The sequence below is a fragment of the Trichosurus vulpecula genome, chromosome 3, assembly GCF_011100635.1.
Source record: "Trichosurus vulpecula isolate mTriVul1 chromosome 3, mTriVul1.pri, whole genome shotgun sequence".
Taxonomy (NCBI): Eukaryota; Metazoa; Chordata; class Mammalia; order Diprotodontia; family Phalangeridae; genus Trichosurus; species Trichosurus vulpecula.
Window position 1 is genome coordinate 164,686,750 of NC_050575.1, and position 16,565 is coordinate 164,703,314.

Here is a 16,565-nt window from a genome sequence, read left to right on the forward strand (position 1 = left end):
TGATTTAAACCACTAGAGCAGATTAGGAATTTTCTGTCTGAATAACTAATAAGCAAAGCAGATCTTGAATGGACATTCTCAGCAGCAGAGCCCCCTCACTGCTATCTTCTTTTCATCCTTTTAGGATCATGATATGAGGTGTTAAGCAAAATGTATGCCTATAGTAGCAACCTAATGAATATTTGTTGACTTTTTAATTTGAGAAAGGCTTTAGGAAAAAAAAAATTAATGAAAACTCTTAACCGATTTTATTGATATGAGTATTCCTGGAGGAATATCACATTCAAGCCATAGTAGACAATTTAAATGAATTAGTCATCACCTAGTGACCAACCCTCTGGGCAGGAGCCTCTCTGAATTTAGCTAAGTTGATCCTCTCATTGAGAGGATAATAAAGCCATAAGGAAACACATACTCAAGTCTTTTCAATTTGACACCAGACCTGTGTTCCACTGGCACCAGCTTGACTTCCTCCATGCCATGATGATGCAGTGTATTAGGACTTTAGTGAAGGATAAAAAGCATTTTACTAAGAAATGTGACTCATTTTTGACAACTAACACCACTTAAAGACATATGTCAGTGGGAAATATAGTGTGAAGCCAAGAGCATGAAGTATCAGCATTGAAAATCTTTTACTAGAACTTCTCCCTTCTTCATTGATCAAAATTGTAGTAATCACTCAGACTTCCCTGATTCTTTTCCCTACATTATGCCTGACTTATGGTAAATGAATATATTGTCCTATAAGCAACTCTATTTAGATTTAGAGAGTGCTAGCAGAGAAATCTTATTCCAGTAGTTGACCTGCTGGTGAGAATACCTGTCATTCAAAAACGAGGACATCGAAGACTGCAAATACATTTATTGTAAACCATTATTCATATTCAAAGTACACCAATTTGAAGATTTAAAAAGGTCATCCCCTCTGTCTTCAGAGCATAATAGCTCATTGTCACTATGTCTCTATGGCATGAAGCACCTTCCCTTCCAAATTATGCCACTTAGAACATTCAGATGGTTGAGTGATCTGAGGGTAATAGGTTCTGAGTTTCTGTTTGGCTCTGTCATTGTTTTCACTTGACCAGATAATGATGTCAGAAGGGGACTCTTGTGCTTTAGTCTAAACAAATGAGGGGAAAAGGAGACAAGTGTCACCCCTACTTTTTATTCTTATGTCTTCAGTTACTCAGTGAATGAGAGGCTTACTTAGAGAAGAAAACAGTCACATGTTTGATAAATAGTTAGTAATTACAACATTAGAATGCAGAGCTTTGAATACAAAAGAACTAATTTGTCAAAATTAGATAGAAATCTCAGAAAAAAATGTTGATTGATAATCATTTTAGGAAATAGTTTATCAGCAGTGAGCCCGTGCCCTGATGTGGCTCCCATGCTGCAGAATCTATGTGCCAGTCTGGTCTTATAGGAAGGAAGTCTTAATGATATGGTTACAAAAAGGGACACATAAATTCTTTCTCTTGATTCATCAAAGCCTTCCTAATTTTTTTTCAGATCCTTTAGATCATGAGCCTGCTGTTTCTCCACTACTCCCGAGGAAAGAAAGAGTTCCCCAGGACAGTAGCCTGAATGAAGACGAACGCCTTCTTCCCAAAGACAAGAAAACCAACCTCTTTAGTGCCCTGATCAAGAAGAAGAAGAAAACTGCTCCAACCCCCCCAAAACGCAGCAGTTCTTTTCGGGAGATGGACGGCCATTCAGACCGCAGGGGAGGTGGAGAGGATGAGGCTCGAGATGTCCTCAATGGGGCTTGTATTACAGCTCCCTTAGATGCAGCTGAGCCATCCAAGTTTCCAGGTCCAAGCAATGGGGTGAGTGTTAGCAATGGAGCTGTATCAGGGAGCTCAGGCTTCCGGTCTCCCCACTTGTGGAAAAAATCCATTGCATCGACAAGTAGCCGATTGGCAGCCAATGAAGAAGAAAGTAATACCAACTCCAGCAAGCGTTTCCTGCGGTCGTGCTCTGCCTCTTGCGTACCCCATGGGGCCAAGGACACAGAATGGAGGTCAGTAACGCTACCTCGGGACCTGCAGTCCACTGGGAGGCAGTTTGATTCTTCTACATTTGGTGGGCACAAGAGTGAGAAACCAGCCTTGCCTCGGAAACGGGCAAGTGAGAATAAAACTGATGTGACTTCCAGAGGCACAGTGACCCCACCACCCAGGCTATTGAAACAAAATGAGGAGGCTATTGATGATGTCTTCAAAGATACAGAGTCTAGTCCTGGTTCTAGCCCCCCAAGTTTGACGCCAAAACTAGTCCGTAGGCAAGTCACAGCGACGGCTTCCTCTGGCCTGTCCCACAAGGATGAAACTGGGAAACCTAGTGCCTTAGGAGCCCCTGCTGTACTTGAACAAGTCCCCGCTAGCAAAGCTGCCTCCAGTGCATTTATGGGGACCAGTAAGGTCTCTAGTGAGGAGCCCAGAGTGAGGAGGCACAAACATTCTTCTGAATCATTAGGGAAGGACAAGGGAAAACTCTCCAAACTTAAACCTGCCCCACCTCCTCCACCATCATCATCTGCTGGGAAGTCCACAAAGTCCTCTCATAGCCCTGGCCAGGAATCAGTGGGGGATGGAGGACCTAGTATTAAAGCAAAACAGTTGACTATCGTAGCAGATGCTGTGAACAGTGATGCTACCAAACAAAACCAGTCAGGAGAGGGTGTCAAAAAGCCTGTGCTCTCCTCTGTACCAAAGCCACAGTCATCCAACAAACTGTCGATGGCCCCAACAACCACTCCGACCACTTCTCCCTCTACTTTACCATCTGCTTCGTCGACCCTTGGAGGGGAACAGCTGTCTTCCACTGCTTTTATCCCTCTCATATCCACCCGAGTGTCCCTGCGGAAAACCCGCCAGCCCCCAGAGAGGCTTGCTAGTGGTGCTATCACAAAAGGTGTGGTCCTAGACAGCACTGAGGCCTTGTGCCTAGCTATCTCCAAAAACTCAGAGCAGATGGTCAGCCATAGTGCTGTGCTGGAAGCAGGAAAAAACCTTTATACTTTCTGTGTGAGCTACGTGGACTCCATCCAGCAGATGCGGAACAAGTTTGCTTTCAGGGAGGCCATCAATAAGTTGGAAAACAACCTCCGAGAGCTTCAGATCTGCCCTGCGACGGCAGGCAGCGGCCCTGCTGCCACCCAGGACTTTAGCAAGCTTCTCAGCTCAGTGAAAGAAATCAGCGATATTGTTCAGAGGTAGCAGAAGCCAGGGCTCAGCCAGCCAGAGCTGACTGCTGATAGTTGTAGCCTAAGAGCTATGGTAGACTGACAAAAGACCAGTGAACCAGTGCCTCCAGGACAGGAAAAGGCGTACAAGGTACAGACTGTGGAGCACACACAGCCTGACTGCCTAGGCCATGGGATGTCAATCATGATAGGTTTTTCTCCCTTTCAGCCCAGGTTTCCTGAGTCTTTGCTGTACTGAAACTCATCTGTGGAGTTCCATCTCTGTGGACTGAAGCCAAAATACCAAGGCCCCACTGTCCCTTTTTACTAACGCCGCTTTAGAATGAGCTTTAAGTTGAAGTGGGAATGGAAGACATGGGGTTTTGTTTTCTTCCTCTCCAGAGGCGTTCCTGTGTCCTTCTCTTGCCATTTTCCCAAAGGATGAATCTCCTGAACACTAACATATTTGAGCCTTTCCAGTGAAGTATTGCTAACACTCACCTCTCCTTGTCCTGTGAAGGGAATTGTCCTGATTGATTTTGTTAAGTCTCCTAAGCTAAAAAATATGTTTGAGGGTGCTCAGAGCAATCACTGCAAGGTTGGCCTCTTTGATTCACCTGTTGGCCAAAAGCTAAGTTTTCCCCCTTGTTTTCTTATGTGAAGGAGAGCTGATGATTATTGGGTTAGTAAGTTGTGATAAGGGAACCAACTGGCTGGCTCATCAAATGAGCAGTGAAGGCCAAGGAGGAGGTACAGATGATTTGTGATTAAGGTCATCCAGCCTTTCCTTTATCCTGGAGAAGAAATTGCCTCCCTTTTGTGACATGTAGTGCCAAACTTGGGCCAACAGACTTTGGTTCCTAAAGAAAATGGGGTTGATGCTGCTGCAATGACATAGAGAAGGAACAGGCCAGGAAAGTGGGGGGACAATTAGAGAAGTTATTCAGCTGCCCACAGCAGACCGAGTCGGTGCCCTTGGCAGGTCTAGGACTGCCCTTTTACAGTTCTAGTCACTGGATGACATGCTGAGAACAGAAGTCTGGATCCAGTCATGTATTCATTTATTTCCTTCTCATGCACTCCTCTAAGCAAAGCACATTCTTACAACCCCTTTCTGAGACAATAGACTATTTAGTTTCCTGACATTCTTGAAGGCTCCCTGAGCAAGCTTCGTTCTCTGTAAATCTATGAGCATCATCACGGCCGCCAGTTCTTATACAGAAGCTAGCAGCCAGTGAGCACAGAGTTCATTGCACCAAAGAGAAAGGAAAAAAGGGTTGACATCCAAAGGCCCTGGCCGCATTTGGCCACACGCTTGGAGTTTGGAGAATGCCTTTTATTTAATTACAATGAACAACACTTATCAATCTAATGTTTCTCTAGGGGTTCTGTCAGGGACTGTTAAGGGGGGAGGGAAAGCCCACAGAAAGTATTTCAAATGGCAGGCAGCCATCTTTTGTCTTGCTCATTCTTCCCCAGGGACTCCCCGGGAGTGCTGAAGGTGTGGGGACCATGACTCACGGGGCAGCCACTCGCAGTTTTCCTTGACCTCTATATGCCAATATTCAGGCTGGTTGAGGGGCAGGAAGCTATAGGCCAGGGACTAAAGAGAGACTCGCCCCATTACCCAAGAAACAAGGGTTATGACTAGTAATGGTGCAATTTAACCCCTTTACGGTTACAGAAACCAGGAGAAAAACCACATTCCTTCCCCCTTCCCTCTAACTCCTGTGACCCTATTGCATTACACTATTTTTACACTAATCACCTTAACTTGTATTTTATTTTTCTGCTAGAAATCGTTTTTAAAATGGCTTCCTTTCAATACCCTTTTTATATTCTCATGTCACCTCTTTGCCCTCACAGACTGCTGTAATTTACAAACAGAAGGAGATGTTAAAACACCACCAGCTGCCTTTTAAACAGACAAAACAAAACAAACCACACACACACACAAACCTTTGGACTGTTTTATGAGGTACTGTTTTTGTTTTGTTAACATAATGTGCCACTATAGTATGCATTTGTATCTTGCTATTACACTCTTTTATAGACTTACTCTTTTATAAATGTGTAAATAGTTTTTCAACTGTCCTTCCTGTAATACCCATGGTGCCATTTTCTTTTTTTTTTTTTTTTGGTCCAATACATTTTGTTCAATATGTGACTCTCCTAATGTTTTTTGAGTCTAAGTCTGTCTTCCTTAGTATTTTTTAAATAAATCAATGTTGGCAAAAAATAAGAGCCTCTTCATGTATTGTTTTAAACCTTAACTCCTCAATTTTTGTGAACCATCCAGTTTGTGGTAAAAGAAAGATTTCTTGCTTTGGTAAAGGGGATATAAAGGCTTTGTATGTATGATGCCTATCAGAGCCTGGGGAGAGGTGCAAGGGTCTTGAGTTTTAATGTTACCTTTTGCCAGGAGTGGGGTGGAGAGGGAGGACAAGTGAATGATTAGTGCAGAAAACAAGTCCGTTTCCTTTAGCTATTTCATTTCCACCTTTTATGAAGCAAGGTTCACTGCCCCTTCCCAAAGTGGCTACTAGCACACAGAGACTGTGGTTGTCTTGCCTCCTGTGTCATTATCTGCAATGTCAGGAACAATTTCCTTGTCCCTCTTCTCAGACCTTTCTTGCATCATAAGAAACTTACTTTCCAGCAACCTAGACTGCTTGTAATTCAGCAACTGAGGTGGGGCTGAACAGCAATGAACTTACCCCACTTGATAGTGACAAGCAGAAAGGAATAAATGATTTCCTTTGTGAAGCTTGCATTAACTTTTATGCTATTGGAGTATTGTTTAGTGTGCAGAAAGAGGTAATTTCCTGAATAGCTACTTCTTGGCCTGAAAGAGTTAACACCTCCAGGAAGGCATTTCTTCTTATCTTTGCCTTTGAACCCCCTCTCTGCCACCACCCATCAGCTTAAAGCACCCCTCATTTACCTGTCTTTGACATGCCTAGTGTCTTATTTCTTTGTGGGAATGATGAATAGCTGTGGAGTGCTGGCCTACGTGGTGTTATAAGACTATAATGGTAACCCTTTACAGAGGCCTATTCTAGCCACCCACTGAGCACAGGTTGTCAAGAGGGGCTCTCTTTCTTCATGGATTTGGTCTCCATTTAACGCTGGCTGACAGCTTGGAAAGTTGAAGTTGGGGAAGTAAGTAGAGCCCTCTGATAATAATACTTATTAAACCAGTAGACTTGTCAAAGGAATACATATCATGCTCACCAAAGCATATTGAAAAGTACGGTTCACAAAAACCCTGCGAAAGGAACTCTCTTGCAACAAGATGTGTTGAGCATCATTGGAGGAGGAAAATAATTGAGATAAAAAAGTTTGCCTGAACAAAGGACTGGTAGATTTCCACATCTAGAACGACATCATTTTAGAGCTGCAAGCCATCATCTTGTCCAATTCCTTCATTTTGTAGATGAGGAAAAAGAGAATCAAAGACATGAACCCACTTGCCCAGGCTCATTCATAATGGAAAGGGCACTGAACATAAAGAGTTAGAAGACTTGCATTTGAATCCTTCCTTTATAACACCTAAAATTGTGCAAATTGTGCAACCTTAGGCAAGTCACCTAGCCTTACAGAGCTTCTGTGTCCTCATCTATAAACTTCCAGAAAGTTGGACCACACAGCCTCATGGGTTCCTTCTAGCTGAAACATTATGGGAATGATTTTAGCTAGTGGTAAAACCAGTACTAGAACCCAGGTCTCCTGACTAGTGTTTCTTCCACAAGTAACTAAATCTTCCTTTTTATTTGACAGCTAGTTTCAAACCTGAAAACTCATCATGCTTCCCAAGAATTTCCCGAGCACTCTAACAGGGATTGATCCTGCCCCAGTTCCAGTTCATCTGTATCACTGGGTGATGCTACTTTTAATTTTTCATTTGGGGAATTCTAGGGATCTTGCCAACACCATAATAAAATGGTATGGGAAATTCCTAATGTAAGAACCCTAGACTTAAAATGGCCTTTTATAAACATCTCACTGTAGCCTGTGACATCTCATGGGTCTTCACATCACTTGAAGAAAGCCTGTGATAAATCACATTAAGACCAGTTTCCCCAGGTGTTGTGGAGATTCTTGTGGTATCATTCTCTGAGTCAAAGCTAATGCTAGACAGATTTCTAATTCATACCATGCTAAAAAGAACACTGGTTAATTCATCTTGTTTTTGAGTTTGTTGGGTTATTTCTTAAAATTAAAAAGAGAATTGATCCAGTTCTCCTACTTATTTTAATTCTTACACTTTGCAGCAATTGCCTCACCAAATGAGTGATATTGTGGTAAATCAGCATTTACACTAAGAAGGAAAAAGAACCTATACCTCAAATTTACATGTTCACTTGAGATGTATTGAATGATATCCTTTACAGCTGACTGAGACGGAGCCCTCAGGAGGGCTGGAGATAGGAGGAATGCTGCATATCTTCAAGAATGTATCAAATCATTTCATCTTTGGCTGGGCATTGGGGGTTGAGAGGCTCCAACGATGGCTTCTAGCTTTCCCCTTTGGATCAGAGAGGTCCCATGTCTAATGTCTATCAGCTTTCCTCACTTTCCAGGGTACTAGGACACTGGTGGGGAAGCAAGGTATTATCTATTACCTCTGCTCCCATATCTACAATTTGGGATCTTGGAGCAATATAACTGGTTGCGAGAAAAAAGGAGTGGGGGGGGGGGCAGGGAAACTGAGTCTGAACCATCCCATAATTAACTTGCTCAGTTTAACTGAGCCTGTTCTCAGAGGGCTGGACATCTCCTCTCCATTGTCTTAGCTGGATTCTAAGGCACTTTCCCAGGGTCCAAGCACACTCCTTTCTACAAAGGTGTCCAAAAGCTTAGAGGCTAAGGAAACATTTGAACTTCAGCAGCATGGGGAGATGTGAACTAAATTCATTCATGGTTCTCATACTTGGAGAAAGACGGTTTGTGAATTTTTTTTAAAAACCCACAATTTGTATATATTACAAAATATGGATTTATTTAGTGGTCTAAAAGAACCACAATTGTAAAAAGGTCTTACTTTTGTATTTCATTAGCTTTGTTTATTTACCTCTACCTTCAGTTTTAATTGCTAAAATCATTTAGATTTACACACCCAAAATGGAGACCTTTTTGTGTATTAGCTAAATACAATTAACAGATGCAAACAGTCATGGAGATGCTTCAGTGACCTTGATTTGGAAGAGTAAGGGAATGAGAATGAGTTGCTCAGGGGAGCCTAATCTGTTTCCAAAATAAATGTTTTCCAAAGACCCTTACCTCTACTAATCTGGAGAGTAATTTTTGCTGTGAAGGAGAATTCTGAGGCTAACTGCGTAGAATAGGATGATTGGTTGACATCAGGAAGAAGCAGACCTTTAACCAGGAAATGGTGGGGTTGGCATGAAGGAGGGCAGGGGGGTTAAAGACTAAATTTAGCCAAATACAGTGGGAGGTGATTTAACAGATCAATGCCTTTAACAATTTGATTGCTCCAATTTTCAGGATTATTGAGCCTGAATGTGCAAGTAAACTGGAAGACTAGCTTTATTTGTTGTTGGGTGTTGGATGTTTTTGTGTGTTTTTTTTAAGGTGAAAACTTAATGTCAGTATTTCCATTCCTCTGAAACCATACTCTCTCTTGATCTCATGCTTTTCTGACGAAAGTGAATCAGTCAAATTGTAGTCAAAAACTACCCACCATATGTACTAGTGAGTGGCCCAATTCTTAGTATCCTTCAAAGTGACATTAATTAGTGACCATGTGAGTCTTTCTCCAGAAAAAGGAACAAAAACAATAAGAATTCATTCCCGGCATCCTTCATGGCTCTGTGTTTTGGATTTTTTTTTTCCTTTCTGGTTTACTGTTTTACTCAGTTATTAATGGATGGACAATGCAGTTAAATACTTTTGGGATGTTTGTTAATCCACAAAGGAAAAGGGACCCAAGTTACCTTCTGTTGACGCACGTATGCATACAGAGTGTCCCAAAAGTCAATTGTGAACGTGTAAATTTTAAGCTATTAAAGCTGAAAACGGCACGAAGACTTTTGGGATGCTCTGTATATTGCACACTCCTGGTATGGAAGAGTAGCAGCTGAATTAATCTAAGACTTCACGGTATAAATTCAGAAAAGGATGACTCTTGGGGATTCACTTCAAAAAATTTGACCAAAAAGAGTTTTTGCTTAAGAGTTCTAGAACTTTTGTCTTCTGTGATTGAAGTAAGAAATGGGGGATTACCCTACCAGAATCAGTACCTGTTGAAATTTTAGGATTAATTCAAAGTCCACTTCTTCCTTGCAGGAAGCATTCTGAATTGTCTCTCCCCCAAATGATAACACACATTCTTTTTGATCCCTCATTATATTCTTTTGATTAGTCCCATCAACTGATCTTCATTGCCACCGTCCCAAGCCAAAATGGTCATTGAAAGCATATCAGATGCCCCGGGCACAAACATTAAATCTGTCTTTGTTAGTGTCCAGTTTAGAGTTAAGTGAAAAGCTCCAGCAGAAAGAGACTTGCCCTAATGAAAAGTAAATTATTAACTCCAGTATTCCTTTTAAATCTTATTACCCGTGTCTCTCTATTCTAAATCAGTTTGGTTCTCTTGTAGCACCAATATGTTTCTCCATAATGAAGCATCTCTTTGACTGTTGAAGATTGAGGGCTGTTGCTAGAGAATGCAAGTCCCTCAGAAAATGAGAAAGGACTGTTGAATAGTACATGCCGCCAAGCTGGGCTCAGCCCAGTGTGGTTCTAAAAGGCTAATAAAAATCCACCAATTAATTGTGACAGTTCAATGGAAAATTATTCAATTGTGAACATGAGTAAGGTGCAGCTTTAAAAGAGGAGGGGAAATGTTGCTATAGTTACATCAATATAAGCTCCTTGTCTTAGCAGTTGAAGCAGACCAGCATGTGAGCAGCATCAGATCGCTGTATCTGACATGGGATAGCATCTAAGGAGACACCAAAGCTGTGTTTGAAATAGGCGAGGTACCCAGCCCCAGGTCTGAAACCACAGCAGGCTTAGCTCTGGTTTTTCCTGGGGTGGGTGAACTGTTTTTCATATGTTCTCTCTAAAGAAACTAGCAAAAGCCAAATAGAATAAGAAAACATGCTCCATATTGTCTTTACCTTTCAGCCACTGATATTTCCTAGACTGTCAATTAGAGGAATGTCAAGAAAGGTGTGTGGGTATATGCAATAGTTTCAGCCTTCGAAGTGTTAAGACATTCACAGCACAGCAAATTTAAGTTCTAATGTACTAACGGCCTGTAGTTAAGAGTCTAGTTTGCAGGGGTTGTAATTTTTATTTAAAAAGAAATACATATATTGAAAATTTGAAATACAGCCTTGTTAAACAGCAACATCAAATGCCTTTTCATGCGTGGCTCATTCAATTCCCACGAGATCCCTGGCCCAGTAAAAGCATGGTACTCGGAAGATGACTTATCCGAATAGCTTGGGCAGCCACCCCGTCCAAAATGGCATCTTGACATTGAGCAGTGTTTTCTGCTAGGGGCATTTTGTGTTAATGAGGATGGAGGATAAGAATATTGGTAGGTCTTTTTTGTTTGTTTTACTTTGACTTTTTAAATCTGTGCATGGTGCCCAGTAGAATCTACTCCTCATTCACAGCCACATTTTGGATGTCAGCTTACAGGCATCCCTGTGGAGACTGTCAACACTTTGATTATCCCACTATAATCACTCAGTCCTTCTGCCTTCAACTTAGAGCATGGCATGCAAGCTCACCCAATTCTTATTCATTGCATTGCATCTTTCTCAGCTCAGCGCCACTGAGGCCAGGGGATTGCTTTAAAACAATCAGAAACATACCACTGGGGGAGGGAGAGAGTGATACAGACTGAGCATTGTCGCTTTTCAGTGAGTTTGAACAAAGACTGTGTTTTTCCTTACCAGAATACACCCTCTCTCTCTCATCCTGTTTCACGAGCAAAGTTTGGGACCAAAGGGTTACAGAATTCACACATCGGCCCATCCAACCCACCAGCATAACATACAGAAAAGCCCACATAATAATGTTCTGAGTTTCTTGGCAATTTATGTTGGGAATTAGTGTAAGTGGGAATTAAAAGAAGATAGAACCAGAGATGGCCATTTAACTTGGAAGAGACAGATGGGAGAAAGTCCCCAAACAGACTCCTTTCCACAGTATCATCCTAGCCATCTGCAGCCCCTCATCGCCGGCCAAAGCGAAAGCTGAAGCCACCTTTCTTTCTATTGTAGCCACTGAGTTCCTCAGCCAGACTCCCCAATAGACCATTCCGCTTTTCTTCACTTGCTAGGTAGATGTTGGTAGCTTTGTCGTCCACCTCTTGCCTCCCGAACCTGAACCTGAAACCAGCTCGCTCTTTACTAAGTCCCTGTAACTTCTTAGCCATGACGAACAAGGAGGCTGGATCTTGGAATCTCTTCTGCCTAGGTGCTCCTTCTGGGAAGCCAGGCTGGTGACTTCCCGCTATCTCCGACCCGCTCATCTGAACCCTGCCAATGCCATCCACTGGATCTCCGATTTCTCTTCTGTCACTTGGAGGAAAGCAGGCACCCAGAGTCAGAAGGAGGAGACAGGAGAGGGAGTGAGGTGCTTTCATCTGGTTTGTTGGCATTGGGGAACAGAGGGAGAAAGTTACAGACTGCACACATTCAGTGTTTCAAAACAACTTGTCAACAGTAACATCTCAGAGTCTGGACAAACACTGTGGAGCTGAGCTGGAGATCTTCAGCTGAGCCCAACTTCCAAGGAGCATTAGTTGGTGTCACTAGGCTGGGTGTTTGGGCTTTTATTTTCTTAGCAGGCTTGGGAGTTGATTGTACCAATTAGGCTGGTTTTCACTCTACTGAAATCCCCTGGATTTGGCTGCTTTGGCAGCTTAGTGCTATAATACTGCAGCTGCTTGAATGGTTTACAGCAGTGTAGTTTTGCCCTGGCAGGGTTGAGTGAATTTGGTCTCATTAGTCTTTTATTATAATCATTGACTCTTGGGCTTTATCATCTCAGAAGCACTGGGTGGAAAGTTATGAGCATCCACTTCTAATAGGTCTCAACTTGATAATATATGGGACTGGCTAAGCTGTTCAGTTAGGTTGCTTATTAATGTCCTCAACATTTAAATAAGGTGCTCCTAGAATTTAGAACCAGCTCTGTAGTATTCACCATACTTGAAGGCCTATGAAAAATAGGCTAGATAGCCCTATCAGCTCAGCTCCTCGAGACACTCAAAGTGTACAAGATGGCCCACTGTAGACTTTGAAACATAAATAAAGCTTCTCTGAACCCCATTATTTCTATAATAATTGATCTCCCTCTGTGGCTGAGAGGCCTCACTATGAGTGGCTACAGAGTTTAGGACTCCCTTTCTGCCCCCTAGGGAGTAGAACTATGATTTAGATAAAGACTGTATGTCCTAATGAATACAGAACTATGTTCTCCAGAGCCTTTCAGCTCCTTCCAAAAAACACTTCATTTGAAAACGTTTTATAGAAGCAACCTCAGCCAGAAAGCATGAAAGAAGAAAAAAACCAAAAAATCTACCCGCTACAAACCTGTCTGCTTTTAAAGACCCACAGGAAACTAACTTAGCATTCTCCTAGGAAATCCTTTGCAGCAGGATCCTGCACAGGATGAAGGAGATTGGGCTTTTCAAATGGAATTACTGCTAAGTGGAGGTGGAGAAGATGGTCCCCTTTAAGGGACACCCTGTCTCATCGCCATGATGAAAATCAGTTCATCAGCACCCTGAAAGATTTCAGCTGCCTTTCCCTAGTCTCTGACTTCAAGCTTTTTACGAGTTGGAAGCACCCAGTTCTCAATCCTACAATCTTGTCCAACCTCCTAATCCAATCTGGACCCTGGTCTCAGTTTGCACCTAAGTTGAGCATCATTGGCTAATTGTAGTAGACAGAAACTGAGTCTGTCCTATCTTCAGGGATGAGCAAAGATGTGTGTTGGAGTAAGCTATTTCATGACAAGGAGTCAAATCTACTTACATTATTCCTTCTGGATCTTCCTTCCCCAGGAGGTTGCTGATTTTCTTAGTTCCAGTGGATGGCCTAGAAAGAACCAGTCTGAGCTTCTCAAGGCTCCTGGGCTCTCCCTGCTTTAAATAGGCCTTCAGGGGACGCATCAATTTCTGAATGTCTCTGGCCCTTTGTGGTTTGATTGCCACACATTCCAGAGTCTGGGATTCCATTGGGAACATGAGTGGCCATGGAGAGCAAGAAGGCACTGATCAAACCTATTAGAGATTCTGATTAGAGGGTAGAATGGGGCACGATTCTCTGCCCACCCCACCCCCAAACACAGTCGAGTCATTTCATTTGGCAAGGAGTTGATGGGATCATTAACTGCGAATCGGACACAGTTGTTTCCTGTTTTCCTCACCGTCCTCAATTGCCACTAGTATTAAGAATGGCCTCAGTCTTTTATTCTATTCTTTCTTTGCCCTCCTGCTTGTTCTGTTATTGATGTCTCACTCTCTCCTCAAGTCCTGTGCAGGGAAGAGATAGGAAGGGAAGGGGGCAGGTGTTAGGTGGAAAGAGAAAGTATTTCATCTATACATGGCATCTCTTTTTCTATTTCCTTGTATGTCAGTTGTCTTGGGTTAATCCTTCCAAAGCTAGCCGAATTTACCATCTCTTTTAGTGGCTGAGAAAAGCCATAATCTTGATATAGCTTATCGGATATACAGCTTTACAATACAGTCCTGCTACTGGTCTACAGAACTGATAAAGTACTGAAGAGGGCAGTTTGTCGTGGTGTCAGCACTAATTGCTAACGTGGAGGAGTTAGATATGAAACAGAGAATGGACCTATTTGAAATGGTCCACACTCTAGGGATCCAGGCTGTCCCACCAATGCGTGTGGGGAAGAGGAAGGGAATCAGCATTTATTAAGCACCTACAGTGCACCAGATACAAGCTTTATCGAAAATCATTTGATCCTCACAACCATCCTGTGAGGTAGGTGCTATTGTTATCCCCATATTAAAATTGAGGACACTGAGGCAGCCAGCGCTTAAATAACTTGTCCGGGGTCACACAGCTAGTGTCTGAGGCTGAATTTGAACTCGGGTACATAAAGGCATGATCACCACTGACCTTTTCAAGATACTTCTTTTCAAACAGGTGGAGAAGTGGAATTTTTTTTCATCTTGTTTGTCCCTTCAGCTCATCGTGGTAATGCCTGAAAGCGCATAGTGAGTGTTTTAACAGTTTTGAAAGCACTTTCACGTGCATGATCTCATCTGATCCCCAGAACAGTCTTGTGAGAGCCTTGGTCAGGGATTTGCATCTCCATTTTGTGAATGAGGAAGAAGCAGGTGAAGTGATTCGTACGCACAGCAGAGCAGCACTCAAACCCAGGTCCTCTCAATCCAAGTCCAGTGACCTTCCATGACGCCGTGCTATAGCTAATGCAAAGTACGCACTCGGAGGGAGTTGTTTTCTTGTCCCAGAATCACTAGCCCCCTCGGTTGCCGATGGCGACTGTGTCTAATTCTTGTGGGAAGCCTGCTTGCTGGAGATAGAAGAATATGTGTTCCCAGGACATCCCTTTGGAAAACAAATTACATGAGTTGACCTTGACAACTGGATGGCTAGCGTGCAGCTTGGTTTTTGTTCAGCTTCAGTGGCTTGGGCACATGAGGAATAAGGATGAAATAGGTTCTACGCAACTCACTTTGGGAGTGGGACTGCTACGCTGGTCTAATCTCAGCTGGTTGCTAGTTATCTGGAAGGGAATTTTATCTATCTGCTTAGCTATGAGATGGTGGGGGGGTCCCTTATCCATCCTGCTTGCACCTCCAGAATGACATTCCTGAACTATAACTTTCCAAATCACTCCCTTACACAATTAATGGTTCCCCATTGTTGTTGTTTGTCCTTTGTTCTCAAAGAGGACCATGACACCAGGGACATGACTTGCAAGTGAATTGGATTTAAGTGAGGCAGGGCTGTGCAAAGTCACCAGCCTCTCTCCTCTGGAGCCATCCAGGTCCGGTAGTGAGATATAGATCAGGATGACTAGAGATGGCCCCAGTGGTTCCCCATAGATTACTATGGGGCAAAGTCCAAATTTAGCCCAATAGTCACAGACTTCCATGGTCAGCTCTCACCTACCTTTCCAGCCTTATCCCTAGTCACTCCTATTCATATACTGAGCTTTATTCAAGCTGGGCTGCTTGCTGCTCCATAAACAAGCCCAAAACTCTCCCTCAGGACCTTGACTCATGCCACTCCTTGTGGTTGGAATGCCCTCTTCCCATGTCTCTCTATTCCTTCAAGATATCCAGGTCTGGCTTCAATGTCACTTTCTCTGTGACGTTTCCACTCCAGTTGGAAGTGGTCTCTCCCTTCTCTGAGTTCACCTCACAGTTCGTGCCTCTTGAGAATTTCTCGGACTCCGCTTTGGACTAGCCTATAAGATTTCTGAGGACAGAGGCCCTCTTGTATCTTTAGACTGTCTGTCAAGAGGCTTGTAACCTGGGGCACTTACCTACAAGTCCTGTTTAACCCCATTGCGTGGTGTCTGGGAATAGCTTTCACCATCTCTGCTGGACTCCCTCATTACGTTGGTTAGCTCATCAATCCCAAACCATTTGAATTATCTTTCAGTTTAGCTCTCAAAAGGAAACAACAGAGTGGGTCTGGCCACAAGCTGTATCCATGCAGGTGTCAACCTCAAGGGTCCGTGCTTCCTGAGGACTCAAAAATCGACCATAGTTATCTATGTATCATGGCCAGCATGAGACTGGAGACCTTCTTAAAGCCCAGTGTGGGACTTAGAGACCTAAGAAGAGCTACCCCATCCTTTACCAGATACTGGGTCTAAGGCCTCTTTGGTTTTTGTTTTGTTGCGTATTTTTTCCCCTACCTTGTTGAATGGTCTAGGTTTTTCCCCTCCTGGGGAGGGGAGAGTTTTTGTGAGTTTTATAAGGCCTCAGTCCCTTTTGACTTGTCTACTGAGAGCATCTAAACAAAGGGGGCAGGCAGAGAGTATCCCTCTCTCCTCGTACCATATGACTGTTAACCTGTTCCCAAGTTGAGAGGAAGTCCTGGATGGTTTGGAATGATTTCATTTCCGTTTTGTCTGGAGTCAGGGACAGACCACTGGTGAGTTCTCCCCAGTTTTCCTTTTGGCTTTGTCTAGGGTCAAACTAAGACCAAATAGCCCAAAAGGGTTTTGTTCTGGACAGATCCAGAGCTCCTACCTGATCAAAGCAAATTCGGTAAATATGCAAAGTTGAAATGATTGGAGGGGAGCAGAAAGATTACCTTGTTTTAAGAAACTGGGGCAGCTAGGTGGTGCAGTGAATAGAACACTGGCCCTAGAGTCAGCAGGA

General features: G+C 43.1%; 2 protein-coding genes across 3 annotated transcripts in view; one reads left to right on the forward strand and one right to left on the reverse strand.

The window, feature by feature from the left end:
* Nucleotides 1–5,423, forward strand: part of ABL1 (ABL proto-oncogene 1, non-receptor tyrosine kinase) — a 204,490-nt gene extending 199,067 nt beyond the window's left edge. Inside the window, exon 11 of one of the 2 annotated variants that reach the window (XM_036751080.1) lies at nt 1,516–5,423. In XM_036751080.1, the coding sequence (XP_036606975.1) occupies nt 1,516–3,224 (1,709 nt within the window). In that variant the 3' untranslated portion in view covers nt 3,225–5,423. The remainder of the gene's footprint in view (nt 1–1,515) is intronic. The other variant, XM_036751081.1, reaches the window with a different exon arrangement.
* A 5,979-nt stretch (nt 5,424–11,402) lies between these two features.
* Nucleotides 11,403–11,831, reverse strand: LOC118843438 (pyroglutamylated RFamide peptide). The gene has a single exon (XM_036751086.1). The coding sequence runs from the start codon at nt 11,829–11,831 to the stop codon at nt 11,403–11,405; it is 429 nt and encodes a 142-aa protein (XP_036606981.1).
* Nucleotides 11,832–16,565: the final 4,734 nt, after the last annotated feature.

Bases quoted from the DNA above. Each gene is read 5' to 3' on its own strand.
- LOC118843438 (XM_036751086.1), bottom strand. From the start codon at position 11,831: ATGCCAACAAACCAGATGAAAGCACCTCACTCCCTCTCCTGTCTCCTC.